At 46.8% G+C, this 16,441-nt stretch overlaps 1 protein-coding gene across 4 annotated transcripts in view; it reads left to right on the top strand.

Annotated features, from left to right (window-relative positions):
* Window positions 1-16,441, top strand: part of VIT (vitrin) — a 118,990-nt gene that overhangs the window by 68,705 nt on the left and 33,844 nt on the right. For all 4 annotated transcript variants that reach the window (XM_008254544.5, XM_008254543.5, XM_008254546.5 and 1 more), the window contains 5 exons: window positions 4,872-4,928; window positions 6,048-6,113; window positions 10,231-10,275; window positions 11,727-11,789; window positions 15,819-15,966. In XM_008254544.5, coding sequence (XP_008252766.3) covers window positions 4,872-4,928; window positions 6,048-6,113; window positions 10,231-10,275; window positions 11,727-11,789; window positions 15,819-15,966 — 379 coding nt within the window. The remainder of the gene's footprint in view (window positions 1-4,871; window positions 4,929-6,047; window positions 6,114-10,230; window positions 10,276-11,726; window positions 11,790-15,818; window positions 15,967-16,441) is intronic.

The following is a 16,441-nucleotide window of genomic DNA, read 5'->3' as shown; positions in this document are numbered from 1 at the left end:
CAAATTGTAGGTACCTGGAAGTCTTCAAATATTAGAAACAAACCAAACCAAAAGAATTCCTTTAGGAAAATTCAGAGGGCTAAAATTTTGGTTCCTTTTCTGATTTTTTTTGTCTAATCACTTTTAGCCACTTCTTTAAATCCTGTTTTAGGTTTTATCAAAGCCAGTTTATGGAATTAATCTTGGCACCATAACAAACAGGGCCTCCAGAGCACATCAAATAACCCACTCTCAGGTTTCTACCTAGGCTTCAATCGACACCCTTCTGGGCTAATAAGCGCCTATCTCATTTCAAAGATTTTTCTGGCAAGGGGGGCAGGAAATTCTGCAGCTGGGGCACCATAATTGTCCCAGCAATTTTGTACTGAAAGTTTCCCACCTGGTGCCACTTTGTCCTGGGGAAGTTTTCAGGGCTTGTTCTCTTTGGCCTCACCTCCGACTTCCAATCATTGCTGCCATGTAGCTTGGCCTTTCCACCTTTCCCTGGGGAGTCCGGCTACCTTTCTATTGTCTTTTGATTTACTAGATGGCATTTCAATGTACTCAGTGCCTTTCTAAGCACCTTAAAAATATTAGCCCAGTGGATCCTTCACAAGAAGTGGGTGAAGTAGATCCATTACTTCTAGTCTGAATATTCTGTTGTTTGCCGGCGCCGCGGCTCACTAGGCTAATCCTCCACCTAGCGGCGCTGGCACACCGGGTTCTAGTCCCGGTCGGGGCACCGGATTCTGTCCCAGTTGCCCCTCTTCCAGGCCAGCTCTCTGTTGTGGCCCAGGAAGGCAGTGGAGGATGGCCCAAGTGCTTGGGCCCTGCACCCCATGGGAGACCAGGAAAAGCACCTGGCTCCTGGCTCCTGCCATCGGATCAGCGCGGTGCGCCGGCTGCAGGGCGCCAGCCGTGGCAGCCATTGGAGGGTGAACCAACAGCAAAAGGAAGACCCTTCTCTCTGTCTCTCTCACTGTCCACTCTGCCTGTCAAAAAAAAAAAAAATATATATATATATATATATACTCTGTTGTATTGGTGAGGAAACCATCCCCAGGTCACACAGCTGAGAAGGAACAGAGCTGAACTCCAGCAACTTGGCTCCCCTTGCACTTCTCTGCCATCAACCAATGCTCAAGGCCAGGGGAGTGCATCTTAACCTTGCAGTGGCAAGGTCGCAGAGTGCCAGCCTGCCCGCTTCTCCTGCGATTAGTAACCAGTAACAGAGCGCACACGGTGCATGACCACGTGGACCAGGCCCACTGCATGCACCATTTTGTTTTTTAAATCTTCCCAACAACTCTGTGAAATAGGGTGATGATTATTATTCCATTTTATGGATGACTCTTGGAAATCCACAATAGAAAATTCCAAAACAAGAACATTATAGAAATCATCTCTGGAAGTTGAAATACATCAAACACTTCCCCAGCACCCTGGTCATGTTCAATGCAGGCTGATGTTAACAGAGGCACACAAGACCTGATGGCGACAGAGAAACAGCGAGGAAGGACACCCGTGGCAAAGGCGGACAGTGGTCCCATTGTCAGTCTCAGCCTTCTGACTTTAGGCCCCTTGATTCCTTTGAAGAGGTTTGAGTATCGGAGGCGCCGTTTGCTCCTGGTGTCTTACGGCACGTCAATCCTTACATAACACTTACAATTAAATATGTGGCATATTTATTTGGCTACACTGGGAGCTTGGAAATCCTATTGCAAGTTGGACCGTGCTGTGGAAAACCTCAAGAAACTTGAAGTAGTGGCTTCCAAGCTGGCAAAGCTTCATTATTCCTGGCTTGGGTGTAGGGGCTTTGAGCCACAGCCTCCTGGTCCATCAGTGTTGCTTCTTCATCCTTGTCCAGCACCCGCCTGCAAGCTGACCAGAGAGTGCTAGACAGATCCGCAACACAAGCGCTCTGTGAAACACACCCTGCCGAGGAAAGAGCCAAATTGTGTTGCCTACACAGAGGATTTTCTGTAGGCATGAAAAGAAGTGAAGATTGATGCTGAAATACTTACATCTTCTTTTGAGGACAGTTTTGATGTTTTTGAGACAGTTGAGATATTTTTCATATAACTAAACAATTTGTCCACGAAAACATACAATTCAATGGGTTTTTGTATATCCATAGCCTTGTGTGGCCATCACCACAATGGATTTCGGAACATTTTCCTTCCCTGAAAGAAACCCCAATGAACAAAGAAACCCCATGAACAGAACTTGCTATTTCCCCCAACTGCCCCTACTCTGCTGCTTCTACTTTCATGACTGCCTACCTTAACAGCTGAATACAGATATTTCCTCTAATATTGTAGCCCAACTAAATGAAATAATAGTTAGCACTCAGATAGCTCCTTTTTTTCTTCAAGTGAGCTGAAAACATTCTGCCAATTATGAGACGTTTCCTCGTACTGCTGATGGACAAGTGAGTTGCTATGATTGCAATTATTACGAGGTCTCTGTGTTACATATTTGATGGCAGTCGTAAGATTCTAAAAGCAGTTGTGGACAGGACAGTCAAGCAAAATCTGTTCGCTTATTCATTCAACAAATATGTACTGAATGCCTACTATGTGTCAGGCACTGTTCTAGGATCAAGGGCTCCGTCAGCAAATACCTCCCACCAGGAGCCCTGCAGGTCACCTTGGCCTGGGACACCCAGCAGGAGCTCTCCGTGTTTGAGATCAATGAGTCATCTTTGTCCTACAGTGAGTGAAGAGCTGCTTCTCACACAGGACACAGGAACTTGGAGACACCCCAAAAGAGATTGGTAGCAGAAAGACAACAGGGGCCCTCTCCAGCCAGGAAGAGGAGCGGATGCAGAGGGAAGGACTCCGAGGGAGGTAGACTGGACACACTAGGGGCCTTTAACCGATCCATGAATGGCAAACCACACAAGACAGAAAAGAATGAGTCAAGGATAGAAGTAAGGGACCTAAGAACAAGGGCAATGGAGACTTCTCACAGAGGCAGGAGCAAGGCTGCTCCTTCTAGAAGAGGCCAAGGCCAAGGCCAGGGTGATGCTGGCACCCCCATAAGTCAGGCAGCCACAGAGCTGCACCCCAGGCCCCGAGGAGGAGCCTAAAGAGCCAGATCCCCAGGAAAGAATTCTGGAAAAATGTAAAATCCCCCCAGGCCTAGATCTGGGATGAGCTGGCTCTATCTTGGGCATAGCAGAAGGAGTGGCTGCACCCAGCATTGTTTTCCTATCAAGTTCATTGCAAGAAGTGCCATGGTTGCCTCGGCTACCTATCATTAAATGTGCCCATAAGCCTGGGTAGACAAGAGATGGAAGAACGCCGCCTAGTGGGAAGGTATGACGATGCCTGTGCTCATTCATCTTTTACTTCTCCCTCTGACCAAGGGAAGCTAAGGGCGAGGAAGCCGTGGAACTGGGGCCAGGAAGAGAGACCAGCATCCACTGCTGCAAGTACAATGTCATGTGCGATTTCACTTCTCAACAGCATTTTTCTCACCCGTGAAAGTTTATTTTCCTTAAGGTGTCTGGAAAATATTTTTCATAAAATTCAGTCTTGCAAATATTAAGAAAAAGGTAAGCACTCAAAGAAAAGAAAAATGAGGGAAGGTCATAATCAGGCAAGCCACAGTAGAAGACTCCCAAGTGGCCAATACATATGCATATCAAAAAAGAAACATTCAAATTCACTGAGAATTAACTAAGTGCAAATTAAACAACAAGATGCCATTTTGCACCAATTCATGTTGGAAATTACTAATACACAGTTTGGATAAGAATGTGGAGATGCAACACCTATGGGAATGCCCCCTAAGGTAATTATCAACCAAGAGTGAAAAGGAGCACGGATACAGATGTTATGCATAATAGAAAAATAAATGGAGATGATTTAATTACCCATCATTAGAAGAATAGTTAAAGAATTTGCTACACAGCTATTAAAATCTTGTTGACGACTCCATGCACTTCACCCACATAAGAAAACTAGCCTATGGCAGATAGTTCCAAGAAGCAGGCTACAAAACAGCACGGGTGCCAACCTCATTTGTGTAATTGTGTGTTGTGTTTGAGAACACGTGCATAGAAAAGGAATGCATCTTTACCTTCCAAAATCGTGTACCAGTAACTGCTAGATACAGGATAAAAAACAATTTCCTACTACACCTAGTACATGGACTTTTTTATGATGAGCTTGTGTTATTTCATAGTTAGAAAATAAAACTGCATTAAGGTTGTCTCAAATAATTGGAGGAAAGACAAAAGGAGTCACAAGCGAATGGACCCAGTTCGAAGAGAAACTGGTCTCCTTCCACGACCTCTTATCTCCTGTCCAGGACACTTGGGTCTTGCCCTGGGCTGGCTTTTACAGGGCCTTCTTTGCATTTGAATTCCGCCCTCCTCCTTTGTGAAACTGCTTCAAAGAAATTGCCCAATACATAATGAATGTTGAAGTGCTCAACTCTTTCAGAGAGTAATTAGGGATAACCCAGTGTGCACCTCCAGAGGTTCCTAAAAGCTGATGTTATTTGCATCTATACCATGTGAATGCAGTTTAAGCAAACTGCTAAATGTTAAGTGACATTTCTATTGAGGGGTTACTTTAACCTTCCTACCAGTGGCACAGCTGAGGAGAATTATTGTGATAATGAAGTGAACAGAAATGTGGCATTCTTGTGAAAGATACTTTGACAATTGCGAAATACAGGGGTATTATTATCTGGACTCACTCAGTGCATTGTTAAATCCTCCCCACCACAGCCCATTGCAACGCCTCTTCCAGGGCAGGTTCAGACTGCCCAAGGACAGGCCTTACCTTGGATCTGACCTTGGTAATGTCATGCTTGGTTGGATCATGGAAAGAATGAGTTACATTTAAACTCATGCTCTGATCAGTCAAATGTGATTACAGATCTCTGGTCCACCACCAGCTACGCAAGCGGCCAAAACAGCCCCGGTGCCAACCCAGGTAAGAACCTAAACTCCCTCGCCAGCCCCTGAGGAAACTCAAACTTGTTTCCATGGGATTCATATTTTCCAAATTGCTACCATTTGATTTACACTTGGACAGAGAGCATTAAACCAGTGAGGGCAACGGAAGACACAGCTCAGGGCCCCGACTTGTAGGGAAAGTCCATTGAATAAGCAACACCTTTTACCCAATCTCCATTCCCTTGAGGGGATTTCGTGGAGGCGGCAACAGAAAGTCCTAAGGATTCAGTAACCAGGCCCTTTACAGACTGAAAGGGGTACCCTCCGGGGTTTACGCTTGAGGAACCAGGGTAAAAGAGAGGGAAATTTTTATCAATTCCTGGGAAGGGCAGCGGTGACTTTGCTTTGGCACTTCTAGGACATGCACATTCTCACATGCCTCTGCGGGGTGGCACCTCTGGTCCACCTTTCTTCACCTCTGTGTTTCCTTCACGGTTTGGTCAAGAACTGGGGACACAGCAAATGCTGCGCTTTCCAACACTGTTGAGGCTTGCAGTGATTAGGGCAACAGCTGAGGAAGTTAGATGCTTTCCACAAACGTCTGATCAGGGCCTGGCCCTTGAGCTGTCAGGATTAACGGCGCTATCTCATCCCCTTTGAGGCCACAGAGGCAGGATCCAAGGCAGGGACCCACAAAAGAGAGGTGTTCAGGTCTTCCTCCTACTAGCGGACACGTGTCTGCCCTCTACATGTTAAAAGATTGCTAGGGATTATAGGATCAGATCAGGGACCCCAAGGTCCCTGAGTCACGGCAAGCAGCTTTCATGAACTTGACATTTGCACCTTTGCCAACATACATGCTGCAATCCTGGACAAAAGATTGTAGGAATCAGAATTTTGGGCAGGACAAGGACTCCAAGGCCATCTTGGGCCTCAGCAGGCCCGTGGGATTGTTCAGGAGACATGGGGGCACTCTCTGCTTGTCCCCTCCCCCAGGATTTCTGCCTCCTCTGAAACTCCCAAAAGTAGAGTCAAGCACCAAAACCTCAGCCGACTTCCAAGGGAAATGTGAACTAGGGTCATTTTTTCATCAGGGGGAAATCTGAGAAGGGTGCTGGCTGTGTATACATCGGCTGACCCTGTGTAACCCCTTCAGGTATCCAAAGGCCGGATTCTGCGGGGGCTGCCTTCCAGAAGCCTGTGGGAGCAGATGTCAGCCTGGGTAAGTGCCCGCCCCTCACCACCCCTGCACCTTAGGGCTCTGCTCTGCAGTACTGCGCGCTTGTGCGTGTGGATCTTCCCTCACACTCACGCTTGGCCTCTGCAGCTCAATTCTGCGTCACCAGAGTTCGAGGACACACGATTATATTTTAACTCTGAGAAAACACCTCTTTGCTCTGTTGGCTCTAGGAGTGTCAAAGAGAAAAGTCTGTCACCTCAGATGCCCCTCAAGGTTTCCCCCACAAGCAGCCTGTGCAACTCTTATGGCCTCTGGATACATCCACGGTACCACATATCCAAGTACGCCACGTGAATCAGACATGGTGTGGGGAGAGGACTAGCAATGAGGCATTTTACCCAATCTCTATTTTTCACTGCCTGACCTCTCTGCCAAATGTATATCCCGTCATTCCCTGTGTTCTACCCTTACCTCCCTCCAGTTCTTTAACTCTGAGCGTTGCTGCTGCTTCTTCATTCGCCTTCATGTTCCCCATATTTGCACTCTGTCTTACTGATCCACATAGATGTGCCCAGCTCCCATCTAATCTCAAACCCTACCCATTTCTCTGCCCCTCTCTTCCTCACCATCATCCCTGAAAGTGTTCTCAGCACCTTGGACCCTCCCATGAGCTCTCAGAGTGTGGGAGGGTGTGCTTGGAAGACCCTCTTGCCCTAAGCTGCTCAGACATAGGCCAGCCTCAAAACCCCATCATGGCTCCTTCACTCTAAGTGAAGGCAGGGCAGAACATCTGGGGCTCTTAGAGATTCTTCATCCAATTCTGATGTCACACACAGTCATTCAGGTCAGGCAAGAGGCCCAGTTACTCAACTGTAAGATCATCGGTTAATGGAATTGGAAAGAACTGTATAAAATGTATCAGTCTAATTACCCACCCACCAAAAAATGAATCCCTTATGGGGTACCCAATAGAGGTTTTTACTCTATCTTGAATAACTTCACATGAGAGAGAGTTGCCTAGCATCTTCCTCCAGTGGATGGCGTTGTTAGACATAACTACCCGGATCCTTAGCCTATTGATCCAAATTTGTCTAAACCAATGGTTCTCAGAATGTGGTCCAGAGACCAGGTTTCCAGGAAGTCTGGGATTTCCTCCTTGTGACTTCATCTGTATCCGGGTAGATTTTCTTCATATACTTCCACAAAAACAACACATCACCACAGATCTACTGTAGCAGCTAATACCACAGTCTAGCTGTCTTCATTATGACAGACACTGAAGAAAGTTATCACTCTCCTCAGCGAATTGTTTTAGAAAATGCTTATTTTCAATAAAAAGCCACAAATTATGTTAAAATACAATAGGTCTACTTTTTTATGAATTAATGATTAAATGTGTTGCAAATTAATATTCTGTTGTAAAGTGCAGTTTTAATTTTTAAGTGATAAAAGTTAATAGCGACAACCCACACAAACCAAAGTTCTTAGGATCCTCAATAATTTTTAAAGAATATAAAGAGGCCGAGACTCTTCGAGAGTCTTTCAAGACTGAGAGCTTTTCAAATGCCTGGAACTGGACTTCACGTCCTGCTGGATGCCCAGGACCGCAGGCTGCCCTGCCTCCTCTGCAAGTCCCCAGGTGATGGACGGCAGGCACGGCGACGCCTTCAGCACAGCTGCAGAGCTCTGCTCTCTTCGTGCTTCCCACCGAGGTACAGGAAGGAGAGGTTTTCCCAGGGAAACGTCCAGCCCTGGGGGCATGCAGCCAGGCCGAGGAAAGGAGGCCAAGAACCCCCTGCTGCCCCTCAGACTGCCACTTCCTCCTAAAACTGCACCCCTGCAGAGCCACCTGGGAAAAACCAAGTAGCTGAAAAGCCACCTGGACTTCTGTCCCCAAAACTCAAGAACACCAAGGGCCACGTGTTACCCGGGCCCGCATGTGTGTGCCTTCCAGATGCACGAAGGAACAGAAGGAGCTGTGCCTGGCACAAAACCGTCACCAGAGTCTTAGCAGCAGGAACGGTGCCAGGCCCTTGTGAAAACTTAGCCACAGTGATGCGGACTACAGGTGGCTGTGCCGGGCCTAGTTCACCAGGGCCCTAACCAAGTGCCCTGAGATGCCAACGTGACCATCATTCCTCCTGTAGGCTCCTCCTGCATAGCAGTTTCCTCACCTGTACAATGGGTTGCAGCTAATACAACTCAGAGGGTTATTGTGACTTAACACATGTGCCTGATACTAAGCCAGCTCTCAATACATGCTCATGGTGTCTACATTTTTAACAGAGAAATTGTTTAGAATCAATACTTCTCTTAGGCCTGACTACATCCGTGAAACGCTCAAAGATTGTCACAAAAATAATCCCGTCTTTTAGAGCGTGATTTTATATACACTTACCTCCATCGAGACTGTTCTCCATTTGAGGCAGCGCAGGACAAGTCTTTAAGGCCTCCCCCTTCACAAAGAGAAAACCTGAGTGAACTAAAGAGAAGGTAGCGCCAAGCCGCCAGCTAGCGTTTGGTAGACCCCAGATGGACTTTCTGACTTTGTACTCTACCCTACCCTACCCTGCTCCCCCTTGATGCCAGAATCCAAATATCCACACAAACTTACTTCCCATTACTACCAAGTCCAAAAATCACCATGTCTCAGCTGTCCAAATATTTTCCAGCCCTTGGCTTTTGGATGAATGTAATTTGGCTCAAGCTTGTCCCAAACAAAATGAAAGTGGCAGTAACAGAAGGACAGGACTCCAGGGGAGGACTGAGAGGCTTGGAAACCCCTGACTGCTGGTGTTCTACCAAAGGGGCAGAGCGCTCAGCTCTAACTTTCCTGCCATTGACAGGTGCGGACAAAAACTGAAGAAGTCAACAATATGGTTTTTTAAGGAAAGAAGGAACAGTGCGTATATTCATCAGTAGATGGCGATAAAGTAATAAGGCTAAAGTAGCAAACGCTCAATATAAATCATATTTTTTTTAAAATGTGGAGACCATGTCACCCAATCTACTGATGCTATTTCCAGAGAAATGAAGGTTCATCAAGGGTGCATGACTTGCTCAATGTCACACACCTAGTTAATGGCTGAGCAAGATTAAATTCACCATTAAATCAGAATATGCAGGAGTGCACGTTACCTTTCAAAATTGCCTGGTGTCTTAATCACATCTAGAAAAATATCACTTCTTTCGAGTGTGTGAATAATCCAGACAGCAGCAAAGCTGATAGCCTTTAAGAAACGCAACAGTTGCTTGATCATGCGCTCGGACTTCTGAGCTGGCAGGGAGAGATGAAGAAAGGGAAACAGCGTCTCAAGAGGTTTCCTAAAATGTCTGTGCTGCCTCTGAGCTGTAACTCCCCAGAACAGCTCGAGGACCGTTGGGTCAGGATCTCCCCTGCCCCAGTACCCGTTCTACTGTAGCAGCACCACTTTGTGGTAAAGGATGGTAGGCGTCTTCCCGCATTTAGAATGCCTCGCCGCTTTGCTTTACTCTGCTGGAAGCACACGGTGAGAAGCAAAAACTTGGGAAGCAAATGGATTGTCTTCACCCCGAAGGGGCCAGATTTGTTCTCTGCAGCTTCAAGGAAGAGAATTCAAACCAACGAGTGCCTAGAATGATATTAAGCACATATTGGGTCTATAATATGGATGTGTGTGGAGGATGGATGGATGAATAAAGCCTTAGGTCAAAGATTTCAGACTGATAAAATCAAAGCTTTCTCAGTCTCAACAATCCAAGAAGGAATGAACACACACAGACAACTTCGGCCAGATCTGTCGTGAGTTCCCCATCTCGGGAGATATTCAAGCACCGACCAGCCCTTTACTCAGTGGGGATGTTGTAGAACCAGACCGGGAGGTATTGCTTTGTATTAGATGAGTTTGTAGATCCTTTGCAATCTTAGGATTCCTATTATTCCCTGAGACTTACTGCATAGTAAAAGAAAGAAATGGGCAAAAAGATTTATGCCTTTGGCTTTAATTGTTTTAGAAGGGAAAAATCACAGATTTCAGGTTGCTCCATCCAAGATTCTGGTTGCCTGTTCCTCTACTGAACTTCCTGCCACAGTTGGGAAATCTTAGCATCCTAGACGTTTACTTGAGAGTTTCTGCTGGTCGGATTAAGCAACAAGTTTGTTTCTTTTTTATTTTGAAAGGAGAAATGGAGCTGTGGAAACCCGGATCAGCCCTTTTAGATGCAGGTAATTACACTGACCAACCTCTCAGCCATAACTAGATCAAGATGCAGAAGATCCCAAAACTAGCAGAGGAGTCTAGAACTCCAGCTGATGGCACAAGAAGCCAAGTTCACCACAACAGCCTTTCCGATGGTGTCGGGATGACCCTGAGAAGGGCACTGAAACTTTCCCAAGGAAACCTGAGGTAGGAGGTAACCTTGGGTAGCAAACGAGAAAAGAAACGTGAAGACAAAAAAGCTAGATGGGAGTTTGCTTCCCACCCCAAAGATGGATTTAGACCCCCACTCCGTCTGGCAACACGCTTCGACTTCCTTTATTTCCCCTTCTTTCTTTGCAAAACGGTATTCAGGGATCCCCGTCAGGTGAATGGGTGGTGCTCCTGGCGTGAGGGGAGATGCCATCAGCAGGGGTACTCGCCTTCACCTCTCCCCCTGCGTCTCGGGCTCAGCACTGGGCGTTTCCTGCGCCGCTCCTGGCTGAGAAACGTTGTTAGACACCCAAAGTGAAGTTTGAAAGGACGTGAGGAAGTAGGATGAGCGAGCTGACCTTTAAGGGGAAGATGAAATCATGCGCTTTGCAAACTGGAAAAATAACAAGTCAGGAGAGGGCTCACTGCCGCTAAGAGCAAGTGGAGATCCCAGCGCCTTCCTCCACCGCCCGAGGCTCCCGGGAGTTCCAGCACTCACTTCCGGTGCTGCTGGTTGGCCGTGCCTGCGAATCCTATGGGACTCCCAAGCCTAAAAGGATTTTCATTTATTGTCATGATTTCCTAGCAAGGTGTATTTATGAACTTGGCACCTCCTGGAATTGGACGTAAAGACCCACATGTGTGGGCACACACGGCTGAAATTTATCTGACACACAGCCACTCGAGGCTCTAAACATTTTTGCATTTTTACCTACAGTCTGAACAACTACTGAAGGGAGAGGTGGCGGTTTAGACCCTCTTATCTGAGCTACTTTTATCTAAGTGGCTCTCCTCCGGTTAGCATCCAGCCCCCCTCAGGTTGCGCTCCTCCTGTCGTTCATCTCTGTTCCTTGACTTGCTGTCAAGGAACAGAGGAGGCGGAGGACCTGCAGGTGCCGGGCACAGGGAAGGTTTATATAACGAGAGAACACACTTCCTGCCCTCAAGATTTTCAGAATTTTACAGAGGAACCTTTAGGCCAGCAAAATGTTTCAGATAAGGGAATTGAGATTCAGATAGAATGAGTTAATAGAAGCAGATCTTGAGTATTCTGAACAGCCAGCAGAATACTGTCTTTGGTAGGCTGTCAGTATTTCTTAATTTATTCTTATTTTTCTCAGGATGGGGGTGGTGTACAAAAGAGCAGAGTTAGCTATAAACCAAGCTCCTGAGCTGGGTGTGAATATTCATCATGTCCCCTTCCCTGGGGTAAGGCCAGATGCTTCCTGTGCCTGTAAGTCACCAAAAGTTTTACTGCTCTTTCCAGGATTTGTTCCAAAAGAAGAATTAAGCACACAATCATTGGAGCCGGTATCCCAGGGAGATCCAAGTAAGTTAATTGACAACTAGAAACTCATGGTAGTTTTGACATCTGATCTACTTTCTCTGCCCACTCACTCCCACCCAAAGCCACCTCTCTCCTACCATGGATCTATTTATCTCCGCTCTTCTGTCACTTTGTTCTAAGGGGAGAGGAAAGTTTTTGAAGGATTTAAACTGTGTGACTGAAGGGGAGAGGATCAGCTATTTTAAACATCCCTATGGCAACAGAGTGAAGAATGGGGATGCAATGGGGAGACAAGGGTGGATAAAAGAGACAGGCCAGTTGGCAGGGACAGTGGCTCAGGGAAGGTGATGGTGGCCAGAGCTTAGAGTTGGAAGTGGAAATAGAGAAATGGGCAGATTCAAGAGATGTAGAGAAATAAAAATCTATTGGGTTGTGGTGGAGGTATCAGAAAGGGGGCAGTCAGGATTTGATAACTAGGTAAACTGTACTGCAGTGAGGGGTGCTGGGATGGAGCAGGCAGTAGGAAAATCATGTGTGCCTGTCATCTTCAGTGAGACATTCGGCCAAGCAGACAAGTGTCTACCAGATCTCACGTTCAGAGGAACATCCCAATCAGAAATACAGAGTTGGGGGATGATGAGACACGGTTCAAACTTAGGCTATGAAAACAGAATGTGTGACGTAGAGAAAGAAAGTAAAGTGGGAAGAAACAAGGCTGAAGCTGAAGAGCCAATTAAGTGAAGAAGAAGCCACTTGAGGATACCAGAAATGTGGGACCAGAGAAAAGAAGAAACCCTGCGAGCTCTCGGGGGAAAGCTTCTAGAATGTTACTGCCAGTCAGCCACTACTGGGCTCTACGTCTCAACGGTGCTGCGAATGAGAAGCCCCTAAAGACATTTTTATCATTACAAGTGCCCCCTTCCTGTCTCACACACACCGGGTCAGTCCCTAGACCTCGCTACTCCGAGTGCGTCTGGAGACCAGCAGCAGCAGCAGCATCCTGTGGGAGCCTCTGCCCCAGACCCTACCAATTCTCCAGTGAGACCCAGCTGAAGTGAGTCCTTGGCACGCTAACTCTGGAAACGACTGTCCTCTACTACGGTGATCTCCAGGCACCTTTATTGATTAAAGCTACATAATTTGTATCCAGAATTAAGAAACTCTGGCCTGAGATACTGGATAACCCAAACATGAATTTATAAAATTGCATTAAAAATAATTCAAATTGGGAATGATTCCCGTGGACACAACATCTTACCTTTTCATCCTTGTCCCCCACCCCTGTCACCATAGCAAACCATTCATGCTGAACATTTCAAAAGCTAGTTCTATCTGATGTCATCTACAGATCCACATGTTTCCAACTCTACGAGAAAGCCACCAGGTCTCAGCACGTGCCCTGAGCCAGACTCATTGCTGTTAAAATGTTCTGAAATGGGGGAAACAAAGATGATCCTGAGATCAGCCATCAGGGCAGTGAGTGAAGAGAACTAAGCAAACGAACACCTTGCCTGCCTAAAACACAGCTATGGAATGAATGTGTCAATCCTGAACACGGTTCAAGAGGCAAGAAATAAGGAAGAAAACCATGAGGAACAGAACAGAGGCTACAGAAATCTGCGTACTTTACATGTTCATCTATAGAACAAGGAATCAATGGGGCGTACATTCAGCCTGGCAGTCAAGACGCTGTCTGAGACACCTACACATCAGAATACCTGGATTCAGTACCAGCTCCAGTTCCTGACTCCAGTTTCCCGCTAATGTATTCCCGGGGGGGAGGGGGGGGGTGGCGCCATGCTGACTCAGGTGATCAAGTTCCTGCTGTCCACATGGGAGACCCAGACTGAGTTTCAGCCCCAGCCATTGCGAGTATCGGGGAGTGAACCAGCAGTCCGATCTCTAATATATGTAAATAACTGAACTAATAAATAAAACTCCCACCGCCTTCCTCTACTAAACAGTTATTCAAGAGAACAGTTTTTTGTTTTGAAAGGCATATTGAACTAATCTGCTGACATGTGGAAGGAAAATCCCTCTTCAGTAATTTGCTTTACCATCAAACTTTATTATGCACAAAACCACCTGGAGATCTTGTTAAAAGGTAGGTCTGACCCTAGAGGCTAGGGTGGAGCCTAAGAGTCCGCATTTCTAGCCAACTCTGAGTGATGGTGGGCAGCGGGCCCTGAAGAACACTACTGCCACCTGCTGGCACTGGCTCACATCACAAGGCCAGAACGAAATGCGTGGGCTCTGTTTGGGGAATCACAGGGCAAACCGTACACAGTTCTGTTTCTTTTCTGCGTTATCCCACGTTACAGTGGCATCCTTAAAATCTACTTTTGGGTCTTATTTGCCTCTTTCAATCTTCACCTCGAGGTTTATGCTTCAGGGAAACACAGGACAGGGAAGCCGTTTAGGAAAACTTGGTAGGCCCTGAACATCAGGTAAGTGGGAGGTCTGAGTTCAGAGGCCCAGTGCTGGGCCAAGGCCCAAACCAGTGCCTTGGTTTCAGGTGGAGCAGAGTCGGCCAGACCCTGAGAGGCCCTTGTCATGTGCGTTGGTTCAGTTGCCATGAGCCACGGGAAGATAACGAGGCACATCTCAGCTACGACTGTTCTCCTCCATCTGACAGTTCTCAGACACTCATCAGTAAATATTTCTCATCACTCACATCCATTTACTGCTTTCATTTTTTCAAATATGACAACAACCCTCCCTGTGTATGAGGCTTCTCCTGGCGATGAGAGGGCATTGGCCTCCAGGGCAGTGCTGTGTATAAACACCAGCAACTGCAGCTGAAGGAGACATGGGCTTGTCTGGGCAGCTTCTCCTGGCCGAGTCCTCTTGGGTTCTCCAGCCACACAGTCCTACCTCTTCTCTCTTCATAGGACTCTATTTTCAAACATTTTCATCTCTCAAATTGCAATTTATAATTCGTCTTTTATTAATCAAAGGCTTACACAGCTCCCAATAAGAACTCCTTGGTCAGCACTGAATAATCAATTGTAACAAACTGAGATGATACTATTTCCTTTTTTTTTTTTTTTTTTTTGACAGGCAGAGTGGACAGTGAGAGAGAGAGAGACAGAGAGAAAGGTCTTCCTTTGCCGTTGGTTCACCCTCCAATGGCCGGTCTCCCAAGGGGTGCAGGGCCCAAGGACTTGGGCCATCCTCCACTGCACTCCCGGGCCACAGCAGAGAGGTGGACTGGAAGAGGGGCAACCGGGACAGAATCCAGCACCCTGACCGGGACTAGAACCCGGTGTGCTGGTGCTGCAAGGCGGAGGATTAGCCTAGTGAGCCGCGGCGCCAGCCACTATTTCCATTGAGAGCAAATCAAATACTAATTTCAGTTAGCTTGGGAGACTTTTCACTCTTTCCTGATAGCATTTGAAAATGACTCACAGCCCTACCATCCTGACTACCTACATCATAACCTTCAGGTATTTCCAGAGGTCAAGATCCTAGGCCAGAACAACTGCACTGGTCTTTATCACAAGTAAAATAACGGAAGATAGCTACAGACAAGTGTGGCAGCCTGTGGTTACTTGTGCAGGAGCATAGTCTCTCTGGTTGCCAGGGTAGTGAAGGAAAAGCCTGGCATCAATTTCTTATGCCACAATGTCTGCCCTCTCCTCTCCACTAGTCTTGTAGGTTCTTTCACTCAAAAGGACCCACTATGTGGTTCTAAGAAGTTAGAATGAGAATAAAGGGTCATCAGCTCCTGAGACTCAGCTTGGTGGATTCCCCCCACTACCGGAGGGAAGCCCTGGTGAGGGTCTTCTCAGGCTTGCCAAGGGCATGGCTATTTCCGAAGTCCGTCACGCAGATGATATTTAGGGTTCTAAGACAGTTCTGGAAACAAGTGCTGGCTCAAGTGCCTGGGACAATGGAGCGCAGGGAAAGTATCAGGACATAAATAATGAATGGACCCTAAATCTTGCTACCTCTTTTTCATTGTCTTTTCACTAGACTCCCAGGAGACTCTGGTACAAAAAAAGGAGAGAGTGCCCCCAATGAATGCAGTGGAGATAATAATAATAACAAAGGCATTTTTCCATTCCTCAGACTGCAGGATTGACTTGTCGTTCTTAATTGATGGGAGCTCCAGCATCGGCAGGCGTCGATTCCGAATCCAGAAGCAGTTCCTCACCGACGTCGCCCAAGCGCTTGACATTGGCCCTGCAGGTCCACTGATGGGTGTTGTTCAGTACGGGTAAGTGCAGCTAATGTCCTCAATCCAGAAGCCAAGTGGTGCCACACACTGAATTGTATGCCATCAATAATACCAACATGTCCTAGAGCACAAATTCACTCTCTTCCCTAATAGAAATGTAAATAAATAAATAATTTTAAAAAGCTTGGAGCAATTCAGATGCTGCTTAACAGACAGACTTCCTGAAGGGAAGGTCAAGTTAACAAACTCTTGTGAACATGCTAGACTGAAAAGATTTATCTGACTGGGAATCAGAAGAGCTGGCTGCAAGTCTCAGCTCAGCTCCTAACAAACTGGGCTAGGCCTTCACCTCTCTCATCATCAATTTCTCCATCTGGAGGTCAAAAAGATTGGATTCTCTTGATTATTAGAACATTTTCTTGAGGGGTTGTACCCTAGGCTACAACTGATCCCCCTATAGGTAAGACACCTGGAGAGCACAATGCCTTGGGTTGTACTTTCTCTTTCCTCCTCA

This window comes from Oryctolagus cuniculus, chromosome 2 (assembly GCF_051225735.1).
Source record: "Oryctolagus cuniculus isolate XC-2025 breed Fujian yellow rabbit chromosome 2, ASM5122573v1, whole genome shotgun sequence".
Taxonomy (NCBI): domain Eukaryota; kingdom Metazoa; phylum Chordata; class Mammalia; order Lagomorpha; family Leporidae; genus Oryctolagus; species Oryctolagus cuniculus.
This window is presented reverse-complemented; position numbering and strand designations above follow the sequence as displayed.